Source organism: Etheostoma spectabile, chromosome 4, assembly GCF_008692095.1.
Source record: "Etheostoma spectabile isolate EspeVRDwgs_2016 chromosome 4, UIUC_Espe_1.0, whole genome shotgun sequence".
In the NCBI taxonomy this organism is placed as follows: domain Eukaryota; kingdom Metazoa; phylum Chordata; class Actinopteri; order Perciformes; family Percidae; genus Etheostoma; species Etheostoma spectabile.
The window spans coordinates 35,044,987-35,071,870 of NC_045736.1; the positions used below are offsets into that span (position 1 = coordinate 35,044,987).

Genomic DNA, 26,884 nt, shown 5'->3' on the forward strand with positions numbered 1-26,884 from the left:
CACACACACACACACACACACACACACACACACAGAAACAATACTAGACGCACTGTGTGTCATGGACAAAGGATCCTGTTAAACTTCTAAAAACCTGTATCTGTTTCATGAAATATGATTAGAATAAGAATTAGAGTATGTATGATACATTATATAGAATAAGATCTATATTATTTTTTTATGTCTGTCAGCTCTTTTTCGACCACCGTACCCTGTCTGTGGCTTTAAAAACGGCTCACGTATGTTTAGCTTAATTTTTACAAAAGGTGCAGTGGTTTTGTAAAACAGCTGGGGTCTCATTTATAAACATGGCGTATGCACAAACAGGGCTGAAATGTGCGTACGCCACTTCCCGCGCAAAAGTTGGGATTTATAAAAAACTCGACAAACTCTGACCAACATGTTTGCATATTTTGGAGACAATGGGAATTGACAACGCAGAGGGTCAGAGGTGAACTGATGTCAGGCTGCAGAAAGTAAATGTGGGAATAATGATTACTCGTAACATTTTCAGTATAAGTATCTATTTTATTTTTTTATTATTATTATTATTATATTATTTTTTATTTCTAATGTCCAAGTCACATTTTTTCACTCCCTGTCATCCAGCAGTGTTATTTGTGCTTGCTTATTGTTCCATAACCACCTTTTAAAAACCAACTCAAATCTTAAATCAAAATCTGTTCATCATATTTTATCTGTGCTGTTTCACTGCCCAGAGGAAAAGGGCAGACAGCTAAGCATTTTTTTTTAAATAAATATCACATATAATGCTACTTCATCACTAACATATAATATTTACATCCGTTAAGTCTTATTATATAGATCTGGTATATCAAAGCTGTCCTTGAGTGCCGTAATGTCTGCCATTTAGGACAGTATTATTAACATAGGTATATAGATTTTAGGTTATAGGTACTGTATATAGATTATAGGTTTTTCCTACACTGTGCGGCGTAATGAAAGAAAAACTGCCATGGTCATTAACAAACATCAGCATTCATAAGGAGCTTTGCATTGACTATTTATAGTTAAAAATGGACGTCTACAGGGCGTGATAAGAGGCTGATTCAGGTATGCACACTTGTGGGTAATCTGTGATACATAAAGGGAACGTTGCTTACAGGTTTATAGGCTACTGTAAATCTGAATATTTTTTGGCGTACGCCATTTTAGCCTTCTGGGAGAATACGTACACTTTTAGTAAGGATCCCAAGCACAGTTTTATAAATGAGACCCCTGGACACTGTAGCTTTACAGATATGTTACTGAAACAGATGTGTGTTTTTAATGGAATTTGATCAAGATCACAATAGTTAGGTGAACCTTTGTAAACCTTGGTGAGTTTTAGTGTTCCAGAAGTATTTTCACTCTTGAAGAGTAAAGTTTTTTGGAATGCACTGATTGACTCGACAACTCTTTGACAAACAAGTTGTCAAATATGGAAACACTCACCTTCATTGGCAAAGTGTGGGGACTCTTCAGCAAAGACCTCCCCTGCTCCCACCTGGGTGAGCGCTGACAGGTAGAACTTGTAGCGGGTAGATCGGTCCGGCAGGCGCAGGGTGAACTCTGTCACATTAGGAGAGAAAGTCTCCAACTTGGGATGACCCACCCTGGAGCCATTGACTGCAAACACACAAAAGAATGACAGAAAAGGACTGATGAGTTGGCTTTCTATCAGAATTATTACCAAATCAACTGATGGGGGAGTCTGACTCTGCAGCAGAGTGACAGCCAGTGAACTATGAGCTTCCGTCTCACTCTTATTTCTTTTGACCGACCACATCCATTTATTACCCAAACATTATTTACCTACTTTATATACTGCAGTGTGAGCGTACAGTATGTGCAGTACTATCACAATGCAGTGGCTGATAACAACGTACATTTTCAGTGCATTCACCTTCATTGTTACTTCTAAATAAGAGGTTCAGGGTTAATCTGATTTGGTTCAAGCTTCTCTGATTTCGAGTCCATTGACTTTGCTGCCCTATTGTGTTTTGTTGTAAAGCTGCGCAACTAAAATAACATTTATACTAGGGCTGAAAAATATTGTGTTTTAGCATCGACATCGCAATGTGCGCATGCAGGATGTTGCGACGCTTATTCTTTTTTGCTGCTTGATAAAAAAGTAAAATTCCACCATTCTCCTTTTACATGATTATTATCAACCCTAAAAAAACAAGCAGAAAGCTGCTACCAGTCAGGCTAAAGCTAATATAGTTATCCTAAAGAAACAAGCAGAAAGCTGCTACCAGCCAGGCTAAAGCTAATATAGTAGCTAAAAAAAACAAGCAGAAAGCTGCTAACAGCTGGCTAAAGCTAATATAGTTAGCCTAAAGAAACAAGCAGAAAGCTGCTACCGCCAGGCTAAAGCTAAATAGTTAGCCTAAAGAAACAAGCAGAAAGTGCTACCAGCCAGGCTAAAGCTAATATAGTTGCCTAAAGAAACAAGCAGAGCTGACCAGCCGGCTAAGCTAATATGTTAGCCTAAAGAAACAAGCAGAAAGCTGCTACCCGCCAGGTAAAGCTATATAGTTAGCCTAAAGAAACAAGCAGAAAGCTGCTACAGCCAGGCTAAAGCTAATATAGTTAGCCTAAAGAAACAAGCAGAAGCTGTACCAGCAGGCTAAAGCTATATAGTAGCCTAAAGAAACAAGCAGAAAGCTGCTACCAGCCAGGCTAAAGCTAATATAGTTAGCCTAAAGATCTAAGGGGTTCGTCCGTCCCAACTAACGTTACAGTTCGGAGCCGCAAGGCTGGAAACGTAACTCTAATCTACTACAGAAGTCTGTGTCTGATCTAACGTCAAATACACTGATTAAATTGTTCTTGGATACAGAGTTTGATGCTAGTCTACGTGACATTCAGGTCTGATCAATTTATCAAACAAACGAGCTGGCCACGCTGGTCAACCACAACCTGAAATTCAGAGGAAGCAACATGCAGTCACTGTCATTCACGTTGACCTGGATTGATTATAGTATGAATACAATGGTGTCATGCTAGCCAACCAGCGTATTTCTACCTAATTTCCCTCCAAAATCACTTCAGAAGAGTAACGTTAGCCACAGCTTATTTGCTTTGGTGTTTGTAAAGCATTCAAGTTCAACAAAGAATGGGCCACATTAGAAAAGATCCTTTTTCATTTTTTCTTCTATGTAGATGCACTCCCCTACAAAATCACTGCAGTAGTCGAGAATGCTTATTTCCAAAGAGAGCTATTTATATCATCTCAAATATGAGAAAAAAATGTTATGCAATTTGAGCCAACTTCCCCTTTAAAGGGGAACTATGCAGATTTTGTTTAGCTTATTTTACCTTAACTAAACGTTACTGCTACGTCAGGTGCTGCTATGCTCTGCTGTGCTCTGCTACGTCCTGTAATGCCCTGCAGTCCCCTGCTTGCCATGAACTACTACAACTACTATTTCTAGTCATAGTTCCATTATCTTTTGTTCTGATTATTATTGCCAATGTTCATCACACCCCGTCAGACTCCACCTACCAAGAGCCTGGGTCCGAGGTTTTCCCTAAAAGGAAGTTTTTCCTCGCCACTGTCGCACTACATACTTGCTCTTGGGAGAATTACTGGAATTGTTGGGTCTTTGTAAATTATTGAGCGTGGTCTAGACCAACTCTATCTGTAAAGTCTGTCCTTGAATAACTTCTGTTATGATTTGATACTATAAATAAAATTGATTTAAATTGAATGGAATTGAAAGCTAGGAAAGCATTGTCGGAGGTACAGAGAAAGAGGAAATGTCGAACTGACCGAGCAAGGAGCCAGAAACAAGTAAACATAAAGTTGCCAAATATCTATTCCTAAACTGTAGGGGGGGGGGGGCTCTATGGAGAAACCTGTGAGCAAAAAGCAAAATTGTACATGGTGGTAATTTCCAAGTACCGGTACCGTAACAGCACAAATACATGTGCATCAAAATCCAAATGGTGTTTTGCGTAAAAGTGTTGATTGTGTGACTCTCACTGTCAATGCGAGAGATATGGCAGCCCTGCTCATAAAGGTTATACTGTTTAGCAAATCATCACTAAGTAAGGTTAGAAGTCTAAAGGATGGAAAGCTTGTATGTACAGTATGTGTAAAATACTTGTTTGAAGAATCAAAGCAGCTCACCTGTTTGATACTTCAGCTGGTATCCTATCAGAATGCCGTTGGGCTCCAGAGGTTTGTCCCATTGTAGGTGGAGGGTGTCAAAACTTCTCCGGTTAATGCGGAAGAACTTTGGAGCATCGGGCACTACAAAAACACACACAAAATGCATGAATAGAGAAAACAACCTGGGTCAGGAGAGAGATGAGAAACTAACGCTGCCCAATCTACTCTAGCTCCATAGACATCCAGTAGTATCAAATTATCTCTCAACATGTTCGGTTAATGCTTTTTCTAGACATTATGATCTCAAAAGCAAATGTAACCGTAGTCACCCATTGTCTGTAAATACAGGCTTCTGCCATCTGGCCATGGATGCATGGTACCGAGGTGTAAGAAAAAGAGATTGAAGAGCTCATTCGTCCCTGTTACCCTTTGTCTCATTAAAACCTTGATGTAATTTGTCCAGTGGGAATATGGAATAGGAATGCATGTTGTGTATAAACTGTTGACTTTTATTCTCTGTTGGCTGTAGAAAGAATTGCCCCATTTAAAGTGTGTCCTGTAGTTTCATTCAAAATAAATAGATTGTGTTTGATTGACAGGCTCCTAGCCTTTTAGACTTTCTGGCTTCAGTAATGACATGACAAAGATAGCAGCAAGCAGTACACCCGCAAACTGGAGTCAAAATGCCCCTTTAGACATATCTGTATGCTGTGAGAACACGTTTGTCAAACATGAGATGTCATGTCAGCCTCTCTTGGTGTAATATTTTTTGTTTAGCTGCGATGGGCGACTCCTCACCTCCCTCCTTGGTGGTGATTTCCACTGTGTTGCTGGGGGGGCCCTCATAGAGGTTGTTGGCCACAACCATGAACATCTTGTATTTAGAGTAGGGCACCAGGTCGCCCAGGATGCCAGACGGCTGGGCCATGATGCTGTAGAAACCCTTGGTCTTCTTCTCCTTACTTACCACCAGATTCGGAACCAGACTGGACTCGCGCCAGTAGTACAACTGGGAGGTACAAGGGGAAGGAAAGGCGTTATTTGATCAAAGTTCAATCAAGGAGGGTGGGATTAAACCAGAGAAATTGTTAGAAACTAAGAAAAAGGGTCTATTTTTAGGTTCATTACCATAACAAAATACACTCACTCTGTACTCCTTGAACTCTCCAGAGACAGAGCTCAGGTCTACGGGCTTCCAGTGTATGTTCGCCTTGGTGCTGTCAACCTTTGACACCCGCAGGTCGGAGGGGGCGTCTGTGGGCTCTAAACACACGGAAAGGAACACAGTATGTGTAAAAGGTTCACTTCTGTTTATGCCGGAATACTAACAACAGATTCACTCACTGGTGCTCTTGTTGCATTGCAGTCAATTGCACTCATGGTGTTGTGGTTGTGTATATTTCTGCTTCCTGTATTTCCCTATTGTCCCTATTGTCCCTGTTGTTTCTTTTTGTACTGTGGGTTTTTGTTTCCTGTTTGGGTAGGATTCAGGGATTATTGTGTAGGTGTCTGTTCCCTGGTATTTGATCAGTTTTCTGTTTCATGTCCTAGTTTCCTCCCTTGTCTTGTCTACTTGTACTTCCTGTCTTGTGTTTTCCAGTAAGTGTACGTTCTGTTTCCTGTTCGATTTTGACATCTCGTTTTTTGCCCCTCGTCCTGTCTAGTTTTACTTCCTGTGTTTCCCCTCCTGTCTGATTGTTCTGCCCCTGCCCTGATGTGTTTCACCTGTTGTATCACCTGTTCTCTGCATTTGAGTCCACAATTCCCTGAACTGTGACAGATGGCTTTTAAATCAAAGTGCAAAGATTCATCTATGACATTGTATCAGCCAGACAACATTTTTAACAGCTTTAGTCCAAAAATTGATGTTAGTATTGACTTTTTACAAACTGATATCCAGTGTGTCTACTTACTGTCCTCTCCAGAGTATCCAATGACCATATTAGACTCAGGTCCTTGTCCAAACTCATTCCTGGCCTGGATCTTAATCTCATAAGGCACATAGGTTTCTGTGTTGTGGACAACATGTTTGGACCCCACCGTGGTCACATTACTCCACTCTTCTCCCAAATCCTTCCGCCTCCACCACACGTTATATTGCAGGTTTGGGCCATTTCTCTCCAGATCAAGCAGAGGCTGGAGAAAACAAAATAAATGCACACTGACTGACAGTTTTTTTCTTAATATTGTGTTTTGCTTTTTTTAAAAGAACACATAAAATAAACACCGATTGAGCCAAGGGACAACGCCTGTTCTTCCCACTTACAAAATATAAAAAATTCTTTCTTCAGGCTACTTGGTTTTATTGCCACAGTCCAATCCATGACCATAATAAAGCCTACATGCATTCATTGCCATTATTTAAAGAATATTCCAAGTTGTAATGTCCTGCCTTGTACATGTCTTACCTCCCAGGTGATCTCCATATTGTCTTTCTTGGATCCCCATCCTCGTAGACCTCTGGGAATGGCATCTGGGGCTTGTTTTAACATAACAGAAGTCACTTAGGTTGTAAAAATCAACTCCAACAAACCCAATGTCTCAGAAACCTGAAACTGACTGGCCAGCTGCCTTTATCTCTGTAGTACTTTTACCTTTGAGCTGCTTAAAACTACACATCCAGCCCATCGGAGACATTCATAGGGTTAAGCATTTCTTCTTTATTCCTATTTTGTTTTACCTAAGTGTTTATTTTAAGACAAGATGCAATATTGTGCCTGTAAGTACAGAAATGAGCACAGATAATTAGAGAAAGGTAAAAATACATGAAATATATTGTAAAAACTATAGATAGACAATCAAACTAAACATTGCAAGCGAATATTGTCGCAAGCAAAGTGACTGGTTAGTAGAAAAGTCAGTAAGTAAGATGATACCATAAACTAGAACAGCATACACCAGAATAAACATGTTCTTATTATTTTTATTATATTGAAATAACATAATATAGTGTCATAAATTACAGTGTTATATAGGTTGGGATATAAAGTATGATAAAGTATAGCATGAGCATTGTAAAGTATAATACATAACATACATATTTAGAGTAATTCATTCATTTTCCTTGCCACTGTCGCACCAAATTATTTGCTTGTGGGAACATGTTATAACGCTGTGATTGTGATTGTGGCGTGTGTGGTGCTCCTCACCCGCTCCGCTGGTCTTGTACCGGGGTGAGGGGCGGCTGGGCTGACTGGGGCCCACTGAGTTGACGGCGATGACCCTGAACTGGTAGTTGACGAAGGGGGCGAGCTGCAGGATGACAGAGTTGAGGTCTCCGAGGTAAGTGGACAGGTCCTGCCACCTGCCCGGCTCATAGCGATCCTCCTCGAACTGGACCAGGTATTCTGCAGAGAGAAGGCAGAGCTAGATTTGTAACAATTATTACATATTACACATGTTGTCAATTTTTCTTAAATAATCACGGTTTCTTTGTTTAACCGAAATTAATTGCTAAAATTAGCTAAGGTCCCAAAGGGTATGGCTGTTGATTTTGTTTAGATATACCAAATTGGAATTATATAAGTGATTATTTTATTATTAGTTAGTGGCACTTGACCTATTGACCCTACGTTCAAAGCAACAAAAATGACAGAAAAAATGGTTTATGACAGTAGAGAGGCTATTTTTACTTTACAGGCTGTGTATTTGTGAATTTACAATTCTCTGGGTCACATGACAGCGATCGATAACCAAAAGATGTATCCCGGGATTCATTTAAAACTTTAATTTGTTTCAAAAATGAATACATAAAGAAATCTTTTAAAATTTGACCATAAGAGACAATTATATTGCTAATTGCAGTTATTTCTGATACAATTAATTGTACAGCAAAAGTGTATTTATTATTAATTGATTGTTAGAGCTCTAGGCAGAGCACCTATTGTTGGTGCAGTGGAAGTCTAAGGAGTATCTGGTGCTGGTCCTGGAGCCTTCTTAGCCGGTTCTCTTGGATCTTTTGGATTGCTTAACATATTCTCGTATTATGTCCTTTTGAGTTTAATGAGCCTGTTACATTAATTTTACAAGCCTTTTAGGTAACAGGCCCAATGTTTCTCAGATGGATTATAATTGTGGCCTATCATTTCTCCAGTAATGAGGATTTCTTTTTCAGCACACCCCATAATTTCTTTCCTGAGCTTAGTGACCTGAGACCACGTCGCCTTTTAGATCTCCTGTACTGTAATCAATTTAAGGACACTACGAGATAACGCTTGCACATAGGCCTGCACAATTAATTGTTATGAAATAAATAAATAAAATTTAAAAAAAAGACAATCAATTCTCATTAAATTTTACAGCATCACAAACGCTACTACTTTCTTCTGTGAGTTTTAAACCTAGACTGTATAAAATTAGGTTTTAAAGCGCTCCCTTCTCTTCATCAAGGCCTCTATGTTTACAGGCTTGTGGTGATGAGCAATGAGCTATAGGTGCCAAAATAAATCTATGTTTGGTACTGCCAATTTGTTTTGTTTTGTCATGGTCAAATAAAATTGTAGCAGAGAATTGTGATATAAATTTTAAGCAAAACAAATCGTGATTCCTATTTTTCCTTGAATCATGCTTGCCTACTTGCACGTACACAAATCAGGCTCAGGCTATGCTTGTGAAGACAAATTAAGAGAAATATGATTATGTAATACACTCCCTTCCTGGATGTCCAGAAACAGTGCGAGTGCATGTCAATGAGGAGTGTGTGTATACTGACGCGTGATTGGGCTCCTGTGATCGTTTCCGGGGATCCAGGTGAGGCGAACGCTGCGGGCTGCAGCTTCTGTCAGTTCCAGATCAAAGGGAGGGTCTGGACGGTCTGCAAAGAAAAAGGGAATAACCAGACCTTACACCGGGAAGAACACATGCAGACACACACATACACACCACCATAGGCATGCTGCAAAACACTACTCATGGGTTACATTGTCATTGATTCTCGTACTCAATCAATTTTAATTTAAAGACAAACCACTGATTTTGTTATAATATCCAAAAGCACCTCCAAATCGCCTCCCAGTTGTGTGTTGAGTTTAACCCTTTTAGGAAATTATAAAATATATGGCCCAGTGAAAAGAGGGGAAATGAGACAACCGTCCCATTGTGTGAAAAAGTGATGCTTGGTCTGTGGCTTCAACGTTTTGTTATTGACACAAAAAGTCTCCTTTAACGTCATATTTACGTGGGACTCTTGGCATCAACTGACAGACTGCATAAAAACGGGACAGTTAGGTTTAGGAAAATATCGTGGGTGGGGTTAAATCTAAATTTCAGTGACATGAACCCCGATCTCTTGGGAGAAAGTCCTGTGTTGTTTGACCCATCCACCACCCCAAACAACCTCCATATGCAGATTTTTTAATTTCACACTACTCTTTACTGTTGTCTGTCTTTATACTACATCATCTTACAGTGCCACGGTCCAGCTGCTGTTCCATAAAAACGTTTGCTACCTGACGCTGAGAGCCACTGACCAAGCGTCAGTATATGACGAATTGGGAATGAGAACGCGTTGACAATGACTCATAACATCAACAAACAACATGGAATGAGTGGAAATATGGTTCCCAACTGGATCTTATGAGCAATCAGGACAAACATGTACTTACCATGACATTAAATGGCTTGACAGGATGGATTGTGGTGCATGCATATACTAATCCATTCTGTATTTAAAACAGTCTCTCCTCTCAAACACACATGGAGAATAAATGATCTTTGGCACATGGTAATAATTAATACACATATTAAAGTAGAGCAAAGGCACAAGTTCAGATTATAACAAACAAGAAGAAGAAGAAAAAAAGGACAGGAAAGAAAAGAAAACAAAGACTTCCACCCGAGCGGTGTGTTACCTGGAGGCAAGGCACTAGACACTGAGGGGTGGTGGGAGGCTTCATCTGTGGGCGGGGTCAAGGACCAGGAAGTGGGTATAAAGGTTAGAGTTTGCTGGTTAGTCTACAGCCACTTGACAGCAAGGGAGCACAATGGTTATTCATTAATAATTATTTACAATGAATTAATATGAGTTAGCTTCACTCAGCTCCAGTTTGAGACAACAATGCAATCATCAGATTAATATTTGAGACACTTGCACTGACAATTTGATTTGAGACACAGATGTACAGTAACCAGGTGTTTTTTAATAAAAAAATAAATAAAAGTAGACTCGTCAAGCATTCTGGTATTGGAGAAAAACTTGCTCTGGTTTATTGACATTTCTTTAAACCAATCACAAATGTCTTTGGTGGCGCTAAGCTAAAAAGCCTCGAGAAGGACCTTGTTTTGGCGGAACATGTGTACGTTCATAAGTAGTTTTAGTCGCGCAACAGAAAACTCCGATTGGACAGATAGTCTAGCTAGCTGTCTGGATTTACCCTGCAGAGATCTGAGGAGCAGTTAACCATAGTCCTCAGAAATCTACCGTTTCGAGTTTAGAATTACAACATGAAGGAAGCAGAAGGTAAACGGACATCTAGGCGAAATGAGAGACATCCGGCAGAATTGTTGGCGGCACCCGGAAATGAAACGTCGTTAATATAGACTACTGTTTCTTGACCTAAACTAGTCTGGATCAGCAAAAGTACATTTCCAGGATAATTGCCTGAAATCCATCCACACTCTGTGTGTTGCCGTTCTCAAACTTCGAGCTAGCATGCTACACGCTGAAAATGGCAATGTTTTGAAGAACATTTGGATTGGACAAGGCAGGTCTGCCTGCTTCTTTCACGGCATGATTGTAAAGATACAATGAATAGGTTTACACCGTTTACTCTTTGAGAGAAACTGAGAAGTTTTTTGGACCAATTGGTGGGACTGTTGTGAACAGCGATACATTGGTAAGAGACGTTTAACCATTTATCAGCTACAGTTAACTACAGTTAATATTATTTATGTATTATATATGTGGCATTTTCTTTCACGGGGTGCAAATGTTCTACCAAAACAAGTTCCTTCCGGAGACTATTATATATATAGCACAGCCACCGTCGCTGCTTCTGGAGCTTAGCGCCGACCAAGACCACTGTGATTGGTTTAAAGAAATGTAAAAAAAACCAAAGCGTTTCTTTTCTCCACCCAAGAATGACAACTATATTTGTATTCTTAATAAATAGTAAGTAGCTTACACCTGTGATGCTCTGTTATTAATGAAAAAGTCTCAAATGCCAAAACAATGGTCACAAAATGTTCAAACTGAGTCTACAGTATAGTTTCAGTACTTCCTACACAGCACTATAGTATCTCCATACGCTGCATGCAAATTGTTCAGAATCAGTGGGAGTAAGTAGAGTTAAAGCTAAGTTTGGTCAATATTTCAGTTAAGTGTACAATAAAACATGCATGATTTCCATTTGATGAAGAGCTGAAAAATAGCACAGTGTTAAGGGAAACTGAAGAGATTTACAGTAAATATCTAAAGAAGAAGAAAATATAAAACAACAAAACGAAACAACAAAAATATCAGTTTGTGTGTGGTAATACGTGCGTGTGTGTGTGTGTTTGTTTAGTTATATTCGTCGGGTCCACAAACCGGGAGCTCAGCATACTTGAGGGGTCCCGACTGCTTTGTGGGGCCAAACTGCTGTGTGTCTGTGTTTGTGTGTGTGTGTCACATAGGAAAGAAATGTCAAAAAAAAAAAATACTGTGACATTTGTGTTCAGAGAAATTCTTCTTCTTCCACCTCCTTCTGTATTCTAAATGTGTTTTTTGCTCCAGCACGGTTCGCATGTGAGTGTACCTAACACAGTGAGGCGGGCTGAGGCTGAGTCCTGGTCTATCTCCGATTTAACAGTGCAGGTGTACGTTCCCTCATCGCCCTCATTCACATTGGGGATCGTTAGTGACTCCTCATCTTTCTTCAGTCTGGGAGTCAAACAGAGAGAGGATTGGTTGTTATGCATCAATCTTTCAAGTTTATATTTTATCTCTTTTGGAGCTGACATCTTTATAAAATGAATTAGTCATTCAAGTCTCAAGTGTGATTTTTTTTATTGTCTGATCCGTTTCAGCGTTTCCGCTCTAAGACAAGTTATGTTCCTGTTGTGTGCCATAACTTTAGAGTTGACTGAACTATAGCTTTGAACATCAATTCCTTATCTGCTCATTATTTGTTTGTTTTGGCAACATGCTTGCCCCATATTTACCTGCCATATATAAGACATACGATAAGAGAAGCCTTTATCTGACTATAGGACAAATTTGTGAGAGAACAAAAAATGTCATCGCATTGCACACAAACATACAGTAAAAACATGCATTAAACATAAGCAAACATTATCTCATCCAGAATGCATTCAAATGCGTCTCAAACGCATTCCATAAACCTACCTTCCCCCACACTCACAGAAGAAAGCGAACTCACAGCAATATATTGAACTTAATTCTACCTAGATTGCACATTTCCCATTAAATCATGCTGTGATCAATAACTTATGTATTGCACAATGTCCCATTGCAGAATTGCACAATACTATATCAAATGAAACATATTGCACCAGTGCCCTACCAGATATTGCACATCATACAGCCATAATGGTGAGTAACACAAATATGACCTATGCTTAAAATCACCCCATGAAGGCCCCCCCCCTCCCCTGGTGTTTTGATTTCACAGATGCAGGAAAGGAGCATCCGGGATGTTTTAGCGTCAGTGTAGGTGCTGTTACCTCCATCCCAGGTGGAGGGGCTTGTCGTCCTTAGTCCAGGCCACAGTGATGGGCAGGCTGGGATCAGACTTCACCTTACAGTCAAAGTGAGCCTTGGAGCCCCTGATGGCTGACTGGTGCTCCGGGGCTCGGACTATACGAGTCGGCTCTGAGTTGGAGTGAGGTTGAAGATGAACACACACATACTACATGAACTTGCGCATTCAAATGCATCCAGGAAATTCAGTGAAAGGTGTGTGATGTTGTAGGGTCGCATGGAACACTCACTCACACCAATATGCTTCCATATGACTTCAAGGTCACATAAACATCTGTTTTACCACCACAGCTGCTAAAATCTGACTTTTTCTGTTGAAGTAAGTGAACAAAATCTGCCCAGGGGAGATAATTTCACTTTCAGCACAATCTCCAAAAATGATGTCCATACACAACTCTTTTGTATAAGCAAATCGGTTTTGAAGTGATTGTTATAGCATCGGTGTTAAAATCGTGTACTTTGAACGTCCAACCAGCCATTCAATTCCTTTCTACAATGACTGTGCAGGGTAAGAACAGCCCACTTGCTGTCTGTGCAAGATAAGAACTGCTCCCATCCTGGATTGGAAAAAGGAATAATAATCTTGGCTGCAGATTCTTTTAAAACTAAATTATCATAGAGGTGCTTTTTGAACAGAAGTATCTCTACTTGCCGTTTGGTTCAACACAATGGAATGAAAAATTAAAAGTTATCTCACTGCCTTGGCAGATTAGTTCACCTTTATGAAATGTTTTCTGTTCAGTTCTAGCCTACATGCCGGGCTGGGAATATTTCTGCGGTGTGTGCAGTTTGAATACAAAATGTAACTCTTACAGAAGATGAGGCCATTTAATTAAAGGCACAAGTGATTGGAATATCCAACAGAGCAGGCTGTTTGGCACAGGGAAAGGAAATCATTTCATAGTTCACATATTTCACTTCCACACACTATTCTGACATTCAATGGGAATCCATGTAAGAAGTCATAAACCCCTGTTGGTGCTGATTGTTGCACATGATGTCTTGTTACATGGTTGCACAATGATGTAACAGCAACCTCTCGTTTTGTAGTTACAAGACTATACACTTTAGTTTTCAGGTTCCCTGCGAGTTGGAATACAGAGTCTGAACATCATGCCCCATATAAATCTGAGTGCAGCAGCACAATGTCTGACCTTTGACCTCCAGGCGGACCTGGTTCTCGGCCGAGCCCAGGATGCTGTTGGCCACACAGGTGTAGGTGCCCTCGTCCTCTGCTCGGGCGCGTTTGATCTCTAGGGTGCCATTGATGTAAACACGGTAATGGCCACCATCCAGCCCACTGCCCTGTCCGTTCTTAAACCTACACACAGAAAACACCATAAATTATGAACTTGAAATTCAATAAAGTATAGGTGTACTAATTCTTACACCTAGGGGCTAGCCCAAAAACAATGGATGTGGGTCTTCAGAGGATTAAAGCTATAGTGCGTAGTTTCGGTCAACCCCGTGAGGAATTCTAAGCCCCCCCTCCCCCCTCCATCACACAGTTGCTAGTAGCCAAGGAGGACACAAAGGATTTAAAAAAAAAACAGACTCTTCAGAAGAGGTTATTATCTTCACTCAAGTTTCTGGGCGCCAAAGTTGGCGGACGCCACAATCTTCTGAACATAGCCATTCAGAGAATGTAATGTGAAAATGATGTTCTTATAACAATTCATTTGGCAATGGCTTGAACGTAACGAATGTTCCTTAATAGCACGAAGTTACGCACTAAGGGTCCTATCTTGCACACGGCGCAGCACAACACAAATCCCGACCCAAGTGTTTTTGCTATTTCCACGTCCATGTCGTTTAATTAGCAAATGCACCTGTGCCCGTCTTTGCGCCCATGGGCACAGGTCACGTTTGGTAATCGTGACCTGTACATGAAATAAACGAGAAAATCATGACATGTACACAAATCAATTATTCAAAATAACGTGACCATTTCATAAACTGGCTTGAGACCGGGTTGATTCAGATGCATTCTATTCAATTTTATTTATAGTATCAATTCATAACAAGGGTTATCTCGAGACACTTTATAGATAGAGTAGGTCTAGAACACACTCCAGAATTTACAAGGACCCAACAGTTCTAGTAGTTTCCTCCAGAGCAAGCAACAGTGCGACAGTGGCGAGGAAAAACTCCCCTTTGGGAAGAAACCTCGGACAGACCCAGGCTCTTGGTAGGCGGTGTCTGACGGGCTGGTTGGGGTTAGAATGAAGAGTGGCAATAACAAAAATAGAAAGAAAATAGTAGTTTGTAGCAGTTTGTATTGCTATCTTGCGGCAGCAGAAAGTGATCCTGCTATTGACCAACAAAAACCTGGTCTAAAGTCAGCAGCATGTCATTGTTATATGTGACTGACTAGGATTGTGCACAGCGAGCGCAAACTATGCTTGTTCCACCCACAGGGAAGCGAAGCAACACACAAACATGCAAAAGATTCTGAATAAAAATATTACGGTGCAAATCCGCCGTCATAATAGCAATGCGCCCAGGTCCAAACGTGCCTGGCTTTTAGAGGTAATGGGAGACGACACTCCGATTGGTTTATTGCATGTTGCGCCCAGAACACACTTATGATTAATGAAGACACTAAGTCAGTGGTTCTTAACCTGGGTTCGATCAAACCCCAGGGGTTCGGTGAGTCAGTCTCAGGGGTTCGGCGGAGGTCAAGACACACACCCGACTCATATGATTCGTGATGACACGCCCCGCTTGGCCATCATCAGAAGGGTTCGGTGAACGCGCATATGAAACTGGTGAGGGTCAGTACCTCCAACAAGGTTAAGAACCACTGCACTAAGTACAACCCTTTAGAACCATGCACCTGGCGCATGGAGCCTTTCTTCTCACGTCAAACTAGCAAAAGTGGATTTGGACATGCCCTAAACGCACCTGCGCCATGCGCTTTCCGCCGTGCTCTTAGATCGTTGAAATTGGATCCTAAAGCTTTAAGTAAACAAAAAAAATAATTCAAAAAACTCAAAAAAGCTCACCAGCGTAAATCCGGCAGGGGGGAACCGAAGAATGGACATTCCAGGAAGGTGCGGTTGTTCTCGATGACTTTAATCAGCTGGTTTTTAGGGCCCAGCATCCTCGGAGGCATGTCTACAAAGAGAGGGACAGCGGATGTCAACTTTACAACTCCATCACTTACAAGAGTAGAGTTATTTTATATTTATGTAGTGATGCAATGTGGTTTCCATGTTTTAGCAAAAATTCTACCCCAGTAGGCTTTTTCACAGCAGACACTTGGGAAAAAAAGCATAGTTCAAGTCTCCACAAAGGACCAGGTAGAGTGTGGACTGGTAACTGGAGAGGTGCCAGTTTACCTTCAGGGCACTGTCCCCCTGAGGAAGGCACCGAACCCCCTAACTGCTGACCCATCATTCCTATATCTTTCCACATTGATGCATGTGTGTTAATCCAGAAAAATAACCACACAATGAAAACAGGAAATTTCCCTAAGGGGATAAATACAGGACGTAATTAAATATATTAACAGTGGCTCAGTGGGGCGCCCTGGTAGCTCATCTGGTAGAACATACCCCCTAAGTTCCAAGGTTTAGTCCTTACCGCAGCGGCCCAGGGGTCGAATCCCACCTGTGGCCCTTTGTCTTCTCCCTCTCTTCCCACTTTCGTGGGTGCAACTGTCCTATCCATTAAAGGCCAAATGCCCAAAAACTAATTCTTGAAACAAAAGAATGGTTCCCAGTAAGCCATGTTGGGTGATAGTTAATTAGTAAGCACAACACCATGTAGGTAAAACTCAAACAGCTACACAGAATGCAGGCATCACTCATTTTATTATTTTTACCTGTGGTTATCCTACTGTGACATGTTTAAATGTCTAAAAATGGCTTATTTGATTTGATTTGATTTGTAATCTATTGAAAATGTAAAACATAAAATTTAAACTGATTACAGTTGACTAACAGGTAAATCACATAAAAGTAAGATACTTTAGCATAAGCTTTCTTATCAAGAGTAATAAATAAGAGCATATATCAGTATTAATCTGCTAATGGTAAACAGAGATGGTTAATATTCTTATTGCTGCTTTTATCTGGTAATGTGCAGCCAAATCCAGGCCCTGAGTTGCAGTGTATTCCATTACCGTCTGATGTGAAATCCATGTCTGGTTTGAGTGTAATTCACCTAAATGTCCGCAGTTTTTACCCAAAATGGATCTGCTTAGAATTTGGGTGAATTTAACGGATGCGGTATTGGGTGCGTCTGAAACCTGGTGACAAAACAATCACTGACAGGACATTGGAAGGGGTGGTATAATGTGTTTCGTACTGACAGATTAAGAGGGGGTGTGGGGTTGCTATTTATGCTAAATGAAATTTAATGTGGAAGTTAGTCCATTCAGAATCAATGGTAAGCAGCTGGAATTTTTGGTGAAGGTGGAGCTGGCCAAGGGCCTTTATGTTACTGTTGTTGGGTGTATAGGCTCCCTTCTGCCCTGAGTACTGCATTGCAGACTCTATTCAATATTATCCAGATTGGACTACTCTGAAATTATTTTAGCAGGTGACCTAAACTGGGACTGGCTGAAACCTGTCAGAATTTAAGTCATTTTGTGATTCTGTAACTTTACACAGTTAATCAACTCTCCCACTCGTTTAAATCTTAAGTGCCATGAGAAATCCATTAATTGATTTAATTTTGACCAATGTTCCGCACAAATTTTCTGCTGTTGGTGTTTTTTGCAATGACCTAAGTGACCACTGCGTTATCACTGCTATAAGGAATACTAAGTTGCCTAAATGTAAACCTCGTGTAATATGTAAGAGGAATCTCAAAAAATTTAATGAACAGGGCTTTTGCCATGATTTGTTTAATTGTGACTGGAGTAGAATAGAGCTGATTCCCGATGTGGAGTCAGCCTGGATCTTTTTCCGGGATAGTTTTCTGCAAGTACTAAATAAACACGCCCCAATAAAGAGATTTAGAGTTAAGGGGCGGGATAATCCCTGGTTTTCCTCTGAGCTTGGAGATATTCTTCAGGACCGCAATTTAGCTTGGGCCAAAGCAAGAAAATCGGGCTCTTCGTCTGATTGGCTTGTTTTTAGACAGCTAAGAAACAAATGTTCTTCCTCTATTAAGAAAGCAAAATCTGATTTTTATCTGTCAGCCACTACTAATACTTTAAATGACCCCAGAAAATTTTGGAAGGCTATAAAATCACTTTCTCCTAACAAAGAGAGTATTAATATTCCTTCTTCTATTATGAAAGAGTCTGTAGTAGTTTATGACAAGCTGGAGATATTGAATCATTTTAATGAGCATTTTATTCAGTCGGGTTCTTTGTTTGACACTGCTTGTCCTTATACTGTGACATCTTGTAGAGATGTACCAGTCACTACAAGTGTCTTCAATCTCGCTCCATTTTCAGTGGATGACGTTCAAAAAGCACTAAAAGGACTGATTCCTGAAAAAAACCCAGGACCTGATCTTATACAACCCTATTTCTTAAAAATAGCTGCTGATTGTGTAGCACAGCCTCTAACATACCTTTTTAACCTTACTTTAAAGAGCAACACTATTCCTAAAATATGGAAATCTGCATTTGTTTGCCCATTACTGAAAGGGGGTGATCCGTCAAACTTAAATAATTATAGACCAATTTCTAATTTGTCTGTTTTGGCCAAAACGCTTGAATCCCTGGTGAGTGATCAGATGAAAGACTTCTTGCATGCACAGGATATTTTATCCCCAGTTCAGTCAGGTTTTAGAAAAAAACATAGTACCATCACAGCTGCAATGAAGGTGATAAATGATATCTCTGTTGCTCGTGACAAGAAGCAGCACTGTGCATCACTTTTTATTGACTTGTCAAAAGCTTTTGACACGGTTGATCATGATGTTTTAAAGATTAGGCTTCTTAAATCGGGGTTTTCAAAGAAAACTGTCTCTTGGTTCTCAAACTATCTTAGTGACAGAACTCAGTGCATTAAGCATGATGGTGTTCACTCTGGTATTTTACCAATCTTTATTTATTGCTGTGCACCCTCTCTTAAACAAGCCATTGCACATTTACAGAATGCTTTCAATGTGGTCCAAAATACTTTGCTACAGCTGAAACTTGTGCTCAATGCAGACAAAACCAAACGTATGCTTTTCACAGACCTTCGGAACAGGCCACTGAATGTTCCCTCAGTGGTTACTCTTGATGGACGTGAAATACAGACTGTTACAACTTATAAGTATCTTGGTATTGTTATTGATGACTGCCTATCTTTAAGCCTCATGTTCACTGTCTAGTGAGAAAGTGAGAACTAAATTGGGTTTTTACTTTCGAAATAAGCTGTGCTTTTCTTTTAATGTTAAAAAACGGTTAGTGCATCAACTTTTTTGACTGTGCTGGATTATGGTGATATACTATATAGCATTCATCTGCTCAATGCCTTCAGATGATTGACGCAGCCTATCATGCATCGTTGGATTTATTACTAATTGTAGAGTTCACACCCATCACTGTGGAGTGTATTCTCGTGTAGGGTGGTCTGCTTTGGCTACACGGAGGCTTTGTCATTGGTATACATTAATATAAGGCTATTCTTGGTGCACTTCCATCTTATTATGTTCACAACTTATGAAGAAAAGTACTGGTCATTACCTTCTCCGTTCTCAGGCTGTTGTCTTGTTTCTGTCCCACGGGTCAGGACTGAGCTGGGTAAAAAGGCCTTTGCTTACTCTGCTCCCTTTACATGGAATTTGCGCAGAAGGACTTGAAACTTAGTAAATGTGGCCTTTGAGTATTTTAAGCTGAAAATGAGAAGCTTTGAGTTGGACTCTACACTGTCAATGTTTTAATTGAGATTTTATTGTAAGTGATATTTGGTTTTTGTGTTGTCTTTGTATGTAGTATGATGTGATGTAATTTTGATGCTATCTTGGCCAGGTCTCCCTTGCAAAAGAGATTTTTAATCTCAATGGGTATTACCTGGTTAAATAAAGGATAAATAAAAAAAATAAAAAATGTCCAGTACAGACAGGTCCAAGATGTGTAGTTACTCTACACACTTCAATGTATTTTCACAGAGAAGTCAGGGCTGTACCTGCTGATGAAGATTGAGGCAAGAGCTTAGGCATACAGAAAGACACTTCCAGCCACTGTTAGTTACTGCTCTGCCCCCCCCCTCCCCCCGGGTCTTACCGAGGACGCTAACAAAGGCGTTGGCCAGTAGATAGCCGTGCTGGTTGGAGGCGTTGCACTGGTACACAGCGCTGCTTCCCATCTGCACCGAGCGAAAGATGATGGTGTCACCTAGCACCTGTCTGCTCGGGTTCTGGGGAGAGCCTGGGAGGGAGGGAGAGCAGTAACAAAAATAAAATGTTAAAACAGACTTACAGAATAAATTGTATAACAAATGCATGCGTTATTTGAATCAAATTTTTTTGATGAGATTTTGTTTTAATTTGATGAAAAAAGCAGGTTTACCCCTTTATCTACGTAGCACATGGCTTATCTGAAATATAATCTAAGAATTAGAAGAAATAGAAATAGAATTTTTTTAAATTGGCTTGTTAGTAAGATTATTCCGTCAGATTAACCAAACCAAACTCTCTTGACTGTATGAACGTCCCCTAACTTGTTCATTTCAGTCTGATGAACGCCACCTGATCATGAGGAGGTTTGTGAGATTTGATCACATTTTAACCGAGAAAAGAGATTTGTCCATTAAACTGGACGGAGACCTGTTTAAAGACCCTGATGAAGCTGCTGGAGTGAGAGAATTTCCAAAACAGCTATAACCTATAGAAGGTCCTGCGGCAAAAAAAAATAAAATCATAAAATCTTCAAAATAAAATTAATTGGCAATCCTCCTATGGTGAAGACAGGGTGAACAGATTATTCAAAAATACTTATACATGTATAGTATGTACATATAAGATGAAAAGTAGTGAATGCCATTTACAAGTGGTTCTTTAATGAGGCCCTTTGTGAGGAACATTTGTATCTTGAGACGTGGAGTGTTTTAGAAAATTGATTAAAACAATTATAGCAACTAAAGACAATGTGTTTGAAAAACTCAAAGTAATGGTATTAGAAGAGGGCTGACTGGCTAATGTACTGTAGTTAAACAACTGTAACCCACTGAGCGTAACACCCACTGTATAACATCCGTAGCTATTAGCATGTCACTTAGCAAACCCCTTAGTGCTCAGAGGCTAGATGTGGAAGACTAATCATACAGGGCAGCTCCTATAGTATGAATATGTCAGTCACACTCTCACAGAGCTTTGTGACAATCACACCAAATGAATCAATAGCCATTTTTGGAGAAAGGGAGAATATGTACTGTCTATAGGCTCTCCGTTGATCAGCCACTGGATGTTAGGTTTAGGGTTGCCGTTGGCCCGACACACCAGGCGCCCGTTCTCATCAGGGGCGAGCACCAGGTTTGTAGGTTTGTCTAGCCAATAAGGAGCCGCTGTGAAACAAAGGAAGTCAGATTAGCATGATAGACTCAAACACAGACACAAGGACCTATATATCTGTATTAACACACTGTCAGCGCCTCACCTTTGACCTGAACAAAGATGGAGTGGCGTATGCTGCCTAAATGATTGTTGGCCATGCATACATACTCCCCAGCATCCTCCTCTGACATGTTGATAACCTTCAGGGTCTTGTTGTAGTTCTCATACTTTACTTTTGGCCACGGCAGGTCCCCGCCTTTCTTAAACCACTTGATGGTGGGCGTTGGACTGTAATGGCAGAGGGAAAACAAATGAAATCCCTGAACAATTCAATCAAATCCTTGCTTTTATATGACTTTAACTTTTACCAAACGTCACATTTAGGGAGCTCAAAGGTCCCATGACGTGGTGCTCTTTGGAAGCTTTTATATAGACCTTACTGTACCCCTAATACTGTAGCTGAAGTCTCTTTTCAAAAATTCAGCCTTGGTGCAGATTAACAGCCACTAGAGCCAGTCCCATAAGGGGCTTTACTTAGTATGGGCCATTTCTGAGTATGTAGCTTTTGAGGAGGAGAGGAGAGGGGGCAAGGTGGAGGTTGGGGTCTCTGATGTCTCTCTCTCATGGGTGGGCTAATTTCTCTGGGTAGGCAAAGATGAAAAAGGGAGGTAACCTTTCCCCTTATGACCTCATAAGGGGCAAGATTTCAAATCAGCCCATCTGAGTTTAAATTTTCTCAAAGCCAGAGCAGGATACCCAGGGTCATTTCTAGCCACTGGGGGACCTTGGCAGGCTGGAGGAACTCATATTAATGTTAAAAAAAACTCATAAACTGATATTTTCATGCCATGGGACCTTTAAGAAGCTTTAGGTTGTAGCTGCAGCATAGGCTGTAAGCCACGCCCCTCTATGTAAGCAGATGGGATCAAATGACACTTGAAATAAAAGTTTCACAAAGTTAATTTCTTTCATTTGCGGTAGTGTTATCATGCGGTTTGTTCACATGTTCATTTTTCTGATAAGTTTGGTTTTGTTAGTTATGTGATGCTATAAAAACGGGCTGAAACTTCCTTATTGACAGCTGTGACTGGTCGTGCAGGTGTATGGGCGGAACTTTGATATCGCGAAAATTTTTTAAAATATTGCAATTAAAAAAATGTTTAAATTAAGTAATTAATGTAGTCTAATTACTGCAGAAATTTCATTTCAGTGTGTGTGTGTGTGTGTGTGTGTGTGTGTGTGTGTGTGTGTGTGTGTGTGTGTGTGTGTGTGCATGTGTGTGCTCACAGTCCAGCAGCAATACACTCCAGCAGCAGATGCTCGTCTCGTAGCACCATTTTGGAGCTCTCACTCCCTGAGGGCGACAGGAAGGTCGGGGTGGACTCAGCTACTTTACGGCCTGCAGACGAGGAGCGAGACGGGGTTAAAACACACACAAACAAAAATACACACTACAGGTTATCTTTGTGCCATGACTCACTTCCTACAAGGAGCTGAACATCCTGTTTGCAGGCACTGCCACATAAATCTGACACTATTATTCTGATCATTTCCACGTGGCTGTGTTCCATCTCCGGCAGGCTTTGGCTCTCCCTCCAGTCTATTGTGAGGCCAAAGCGGCCTGTAAACGGGCTTAATACCCTTTGGCTGCTCTGACAGGAAAACATTAAGAGATGCAGTAACAACAACTGAGTCTTATGTTTGCCAAGGGAACATAGATGGCAATCTCTGCCATTAAGAGTTTAAACTAAGCAGCTAATAAGATGAAACATGTTCTGCTGTAAGATTAGTTTAACATTAAACTAAAGCATATTTAAGGTCATGCAGTTCATGGCATCGCTCAACCCAATGCTAGAGCTTCCCACAGGGCCTGGCTAAAGCAATGAGCAGCAGTAGCATTGTAACTGGTTGCCTAGCCAAAATCGGAGCCTTTAGAACAGAAAGCTGGTGTTTGGAGTTGGCTTTAGGCCTTTTATAATCCACACAATGACCGGGCGGGAAGAGGGGTGATACAAACCTAGTTTAACTGTGCCAAAGTGCTTTTCTACAATCACTGAGGGATAGTTCAGCATCAGTATTGCTTCAGTTAGTTGGAATAAACACTGGAACACAAATTGTGAATAAAGCATTTGCGCATGAATGACTCAGTCAGTTTAGCAGAGAAGCAGTCTGGGATGTGAGCAAACTGCCAACTGCTGTCTTTGTTTGCACACTACAACACCCAAAGGTATGTGGCATGTTAATCAGGCATGTAGTTTGAGCGTAAACTCACTTGACCTGCTTTAAGAACTGTAAAGAATCCTCTCTTCTTATTTCCACGTAAACTACACTTATTATAAAACTAAGTGTCACATATAACGCATTTGTATGCTCTACATTTGGACTTGGCTATTGAAGAGATTTTTTAAAACAGATATGGAACCCAATCTTGCACCCGGCGCAGCGCAAAGCCCAACACAAGTGTCTTTGCTAGTTTAAAACCGACACAGTTGTTCGTGTGAATAGCAAATGCACCTGCACCCATCTGTGCGCCCTGGTTTACAGGGAGGTGTGTTCAGGTGCATTCTGGGCGTATTGCTATCTTGAGGCAGCGGGAGATGATTGCGCCATTGACCAACAGAAACCTGGTCTAAAGTTAAGTGAAATGCACCTAGGCTCATGCACAGCGCCCGCACACACTATGATGTCACACAAACACACACACACACACACACACACACACACACAAGATTACAATTAAATATAAATGGCATCATACTAGCAATGCGCCAAGGTACAAACGCGCCTGGCTTTTAAAGGGAATGGGAGATGACACTCTGATTGGCTTATTGCACGTTACGCCCAAAACACACCTGTGCGCTTAGATCGTTAAAATAGGGCCCTTTGTGTTGTTTAAGTTAAACCAAGTTAATTTATTTCAACTTTTTAAATAACAGTTAAACTGCCGTTCCTCTTTTTTGTGGAATAAAAATATTAAAATCAACGTTCTTAATTTGAAGGTCAATCTGAAAGTGAGCCTGAAATGTCTCTAATAATCCCTGATTGCACAGGATGACTGTGCACACGACTCAGTCAGGACGGTAGGTCAGAGTTGATCTAGAAAGTGTGTCTGTAAACTGTGATGGATGTTACAATGGACAGTATAGGTAATAATTTAACACCTCCAATTTAAAGCTATGGTGCGCAGTTTCTGTCTCCCCCATGAGGAATTCTAAGTAATGACGACAACACTGTTGGCGCGTCCACATGATACAAGCCTTCTGTGATCGTGGACCCCTCCTCCACACAGTTGCTAGTAGCCAAGGAGGACACGGAGGATTCAAAAAACATGATGGACTCGTCACTCAAATTTCTGCGAGGGAAAGTCCCCGGGCGTGTACTACATCAAATTGTGTGCAGCATTATTAATGGTATTTGACTGCTAATTGTTTAAAACTAAACCACTGGCTCAAACAATTTCAACAAAATGCAGCTTGTTAACAATCTTATTACACTGACTAATTTGTCTGACCTTTCATTATCATCATTACTTTGAGCTCTAGAGTTCTGTTTTCAGTCTGATCCAATCCCAACACAAATGCTGTCAACACTGCGGACGTGGCAAAGAGCTGCAGTTTGGTGAGAAGTGTGAGGGATTAAATTAGCATTAGCATCCTTTGTGATGCAGATCTGTATGGGATTAAAGCATCTGTTAGGTGTTAGCTTCTCCAGTGGCCAGCAAAAGAGGATCTGCTATTGTTAGTGGGAGAAGAATGACGAGAGGAGGAAACATACAGAAGGTTAATGGTAACAAATGCCTGCAAAAGTGATCGTGTACACGCAATCGCTACAAACATGGCTAATGTGGCAAACACCCTGCTGATGATGCTGGCAGGGCTTCCCAGGATGCATTGCACCTTTAGACCCCCTCCCACACACAAAAAAAACAGAGTGTGGTGTTGGCGTTCATGACAGATTAGCAATAAAATATGGAGCATACTGTATGTGCTCGAGTGTGTGTTTGAGTTGGTCGCGTGTGATAATTTCAACAGCTGTTACAGTCACTCGCCCTGGACGCAGAAGTAGGAGGCAGCTAACCTTATTTCCATACATATATAATTATTAAAGGACCACGGCATGAATACAGACTGAATATTCATCATGTGAACTAATCCTGCTCCGCGCCGCAGCCTCGTCTCCGTCTTCAGTCCCAGCTTGTCACTAGGAACATCTTCTCCCTAAGGGACATAGCCTATCTCCCCCTGGGGCTTCATTGCACTGCCCCCCCTCCCCCCTCCCCTCCAGCCCTGCCACATTGGCTGATCTGTTCCCTCCAGCTATTGGCTCGTTCAATAGCTGCATGGCATAATGAATATCCAGATACTCTACTGCATGTGCAATTCACTTGAGTTAAGGGTAATTTGTGTGTTAATTACTGTAAGTTTATTCATTACATCATTTCATCATGTGATAATTTTACACTGATTGAAAAGATGAAATAAACAGATTATGGAAAAATTAGATGAATACTTGTTTCTGCTGCCTGTGAGTGCATATTAGGGTCACAGAGATGTTGCTTTGGCTTTTATTGGAAGTCACATCTGGTCCAGTCACTCATTCTCCTCGCCTGCAACACTTTGCATTAAATTGTTTCCGTTGTTGATTATATTAGGAGTTTCAGTGGAGAGTAGTGGTGAAAAGGGTTTTGCATATTTTATTCTGATGGAAACAAAAAATAAAATAACTTTAAGGACTGCAGGGTGAAGAGCATAGACACAAAATTGCAGCAGGTTGATAATAAACATATGCATATCATTATAAAAACACATTGTTAGCTGCGTCTTGCCAGGTCAGACTACACCTGACCAGAGGTGTCTAGTAACAAAGTACAAATACTTTGTTGCCTTACTTAAGTACAAATTTAGGGTATCTCTACTTTACTGGAGTATTTGTTTTACAGCAGACTTTTTTTTTTTTTTTTTACTTCTACTCTTTACATTTTCACGCAATTATCTGAACTTTCTACTCCTTACATATTAAAAATAGCCTCGTTACTCCTATTTCAGTTAGGCTTGTTTTCATTCCAGCTTGTCATCGTTAAAAAAAGAAACCACAAAAACCTATCCAGATAAATGGCGGCATCCAGATAGAGTGAATCCGTTGTCCTCACAGAGTCCTGTAGCTAAACTCGAATGTACATTTACATTCCAATACAGACAATACATGCCGCTGAAGTTTGACTTTTTGCACCATTACAATACTTATAGCCAACTAGTCATCAAATCTTCTGCTCCATTAAACACATGTTAATGCTCAGTAGGACACACATACGGTTCCTATATGTATTTGTATTGTACTAAAAGGCGTTCATTTTCAATGGCCATCAATGCGGCTGAAACAGGTGCAGCCCAAACCTTTCAACCTTAACATTATACTAAACTGTCATTATGGCCTTTAGAAAACTGTTTTTTGGGGGAGGGGGGCAGTGCACCATAGGCTCCTGTGGCGCAGCCTGAGCTTTTGTCCTTAATGGAATTTGTTCCCCCACTTACATTACTTTTATTTTTATACTTTAAGTAGTTTTGAAACCAGTACTTTTTGAGTTGATATTTCAACTTCTACAGAAGTCTTTTTAAACCCTAGTA

The 26,884-nt window shown here is 40.7% G+C and overlaps 1 protein-coding gene and 1 long non-coding RNA gene across 27 annotated transcripts in view; one reads left to right on the forward strand and one right to left on the reverse strand.

Moving 5' to 3' along the window:
* Positions 1-26,884, reverse strand: part of nfasca (neurofascin homolog (chicken) a) — a 185,394-nt gene that overhangs the window by 30,567 nt on the left and 127,943 nt on the right. For 21 of the 26 annotated variants that reach the window (XM_032513140.1, XM_032513153.1, XM_032513152.1 and 18 more), the window contains 17 exons: positions 22,548-22,659; positions 21,364-21,548; positions 21,140-21,271; positions 19,993-20,136; positions 15,824-15,935; positions 13,973-14,139; positions 12,782-12,929; positions 11,854-11,978; positions 9,970-10,014; positions 8,832-8,933; positions 7,270-7,467; positions 6,529-6,599; positions 6,034-6,256; positions 5,268-5,383; positions 4,919-5,129; positions 4,139-4,261; positions 1,456-1,629 (listed from right to left, as the gene is read on the reverse strand). In XM_032513140.1, the coding sequence (XP_032369031.1) occupies positions 1,456-1,629; positions 4,139-4,261; positions 4,919-5,129; positions 5,268-5,383; positions 6,034-6,256; positions 6,529-6,599; positions 7,270-7,467; positions 8,832-8,933; positions 9,970-10,014; positions 11,854-11,978; positions 12,782-12,929; positions 13,973-14,139; positions 15,824-15,935; positions 19,993-20,136; positions 21,140-21,271; positions 21,364-21,548; positions 22,548-22,659 (2,388 nt within the window). The remainder of the gene's footprint in view (positions 1-1,455; positions 1,630-4,138; positions 4,262-4,918; positions 5,130-5,267; positions 5,384-6,033; positions 6,257-6,528; positions 6,600-7,269; positions 7,468-8,831; positions 8,934-9,969; positions 10,015-11,853; positions 11,979-12,781; positions 12,930-13,972; positions 14,140-15,823; positions 15,936-19,992; positions 20,137-21,139; positions 21,272-21,363; positions 21,549-22,547; positions 22,660-26,884) is intronic. The other 5 variants (XM_032513151.1, XM_032513150.1, XM_032513146.1 and 2 more) reach the window with 1 other exon arrangement.
* LOC116687653 (uncharacterized) lies at positions 7,236-15,393 on the forward strand. Its single transcript, XR_004331605.1, has 3 exons — positions 7,236-7,246; positions 14,914-14,918; positions 15,246-15,393. It is a non-coding gene; the product is annotated as an uncharacterized LOC116687653 (long non-coding RNA).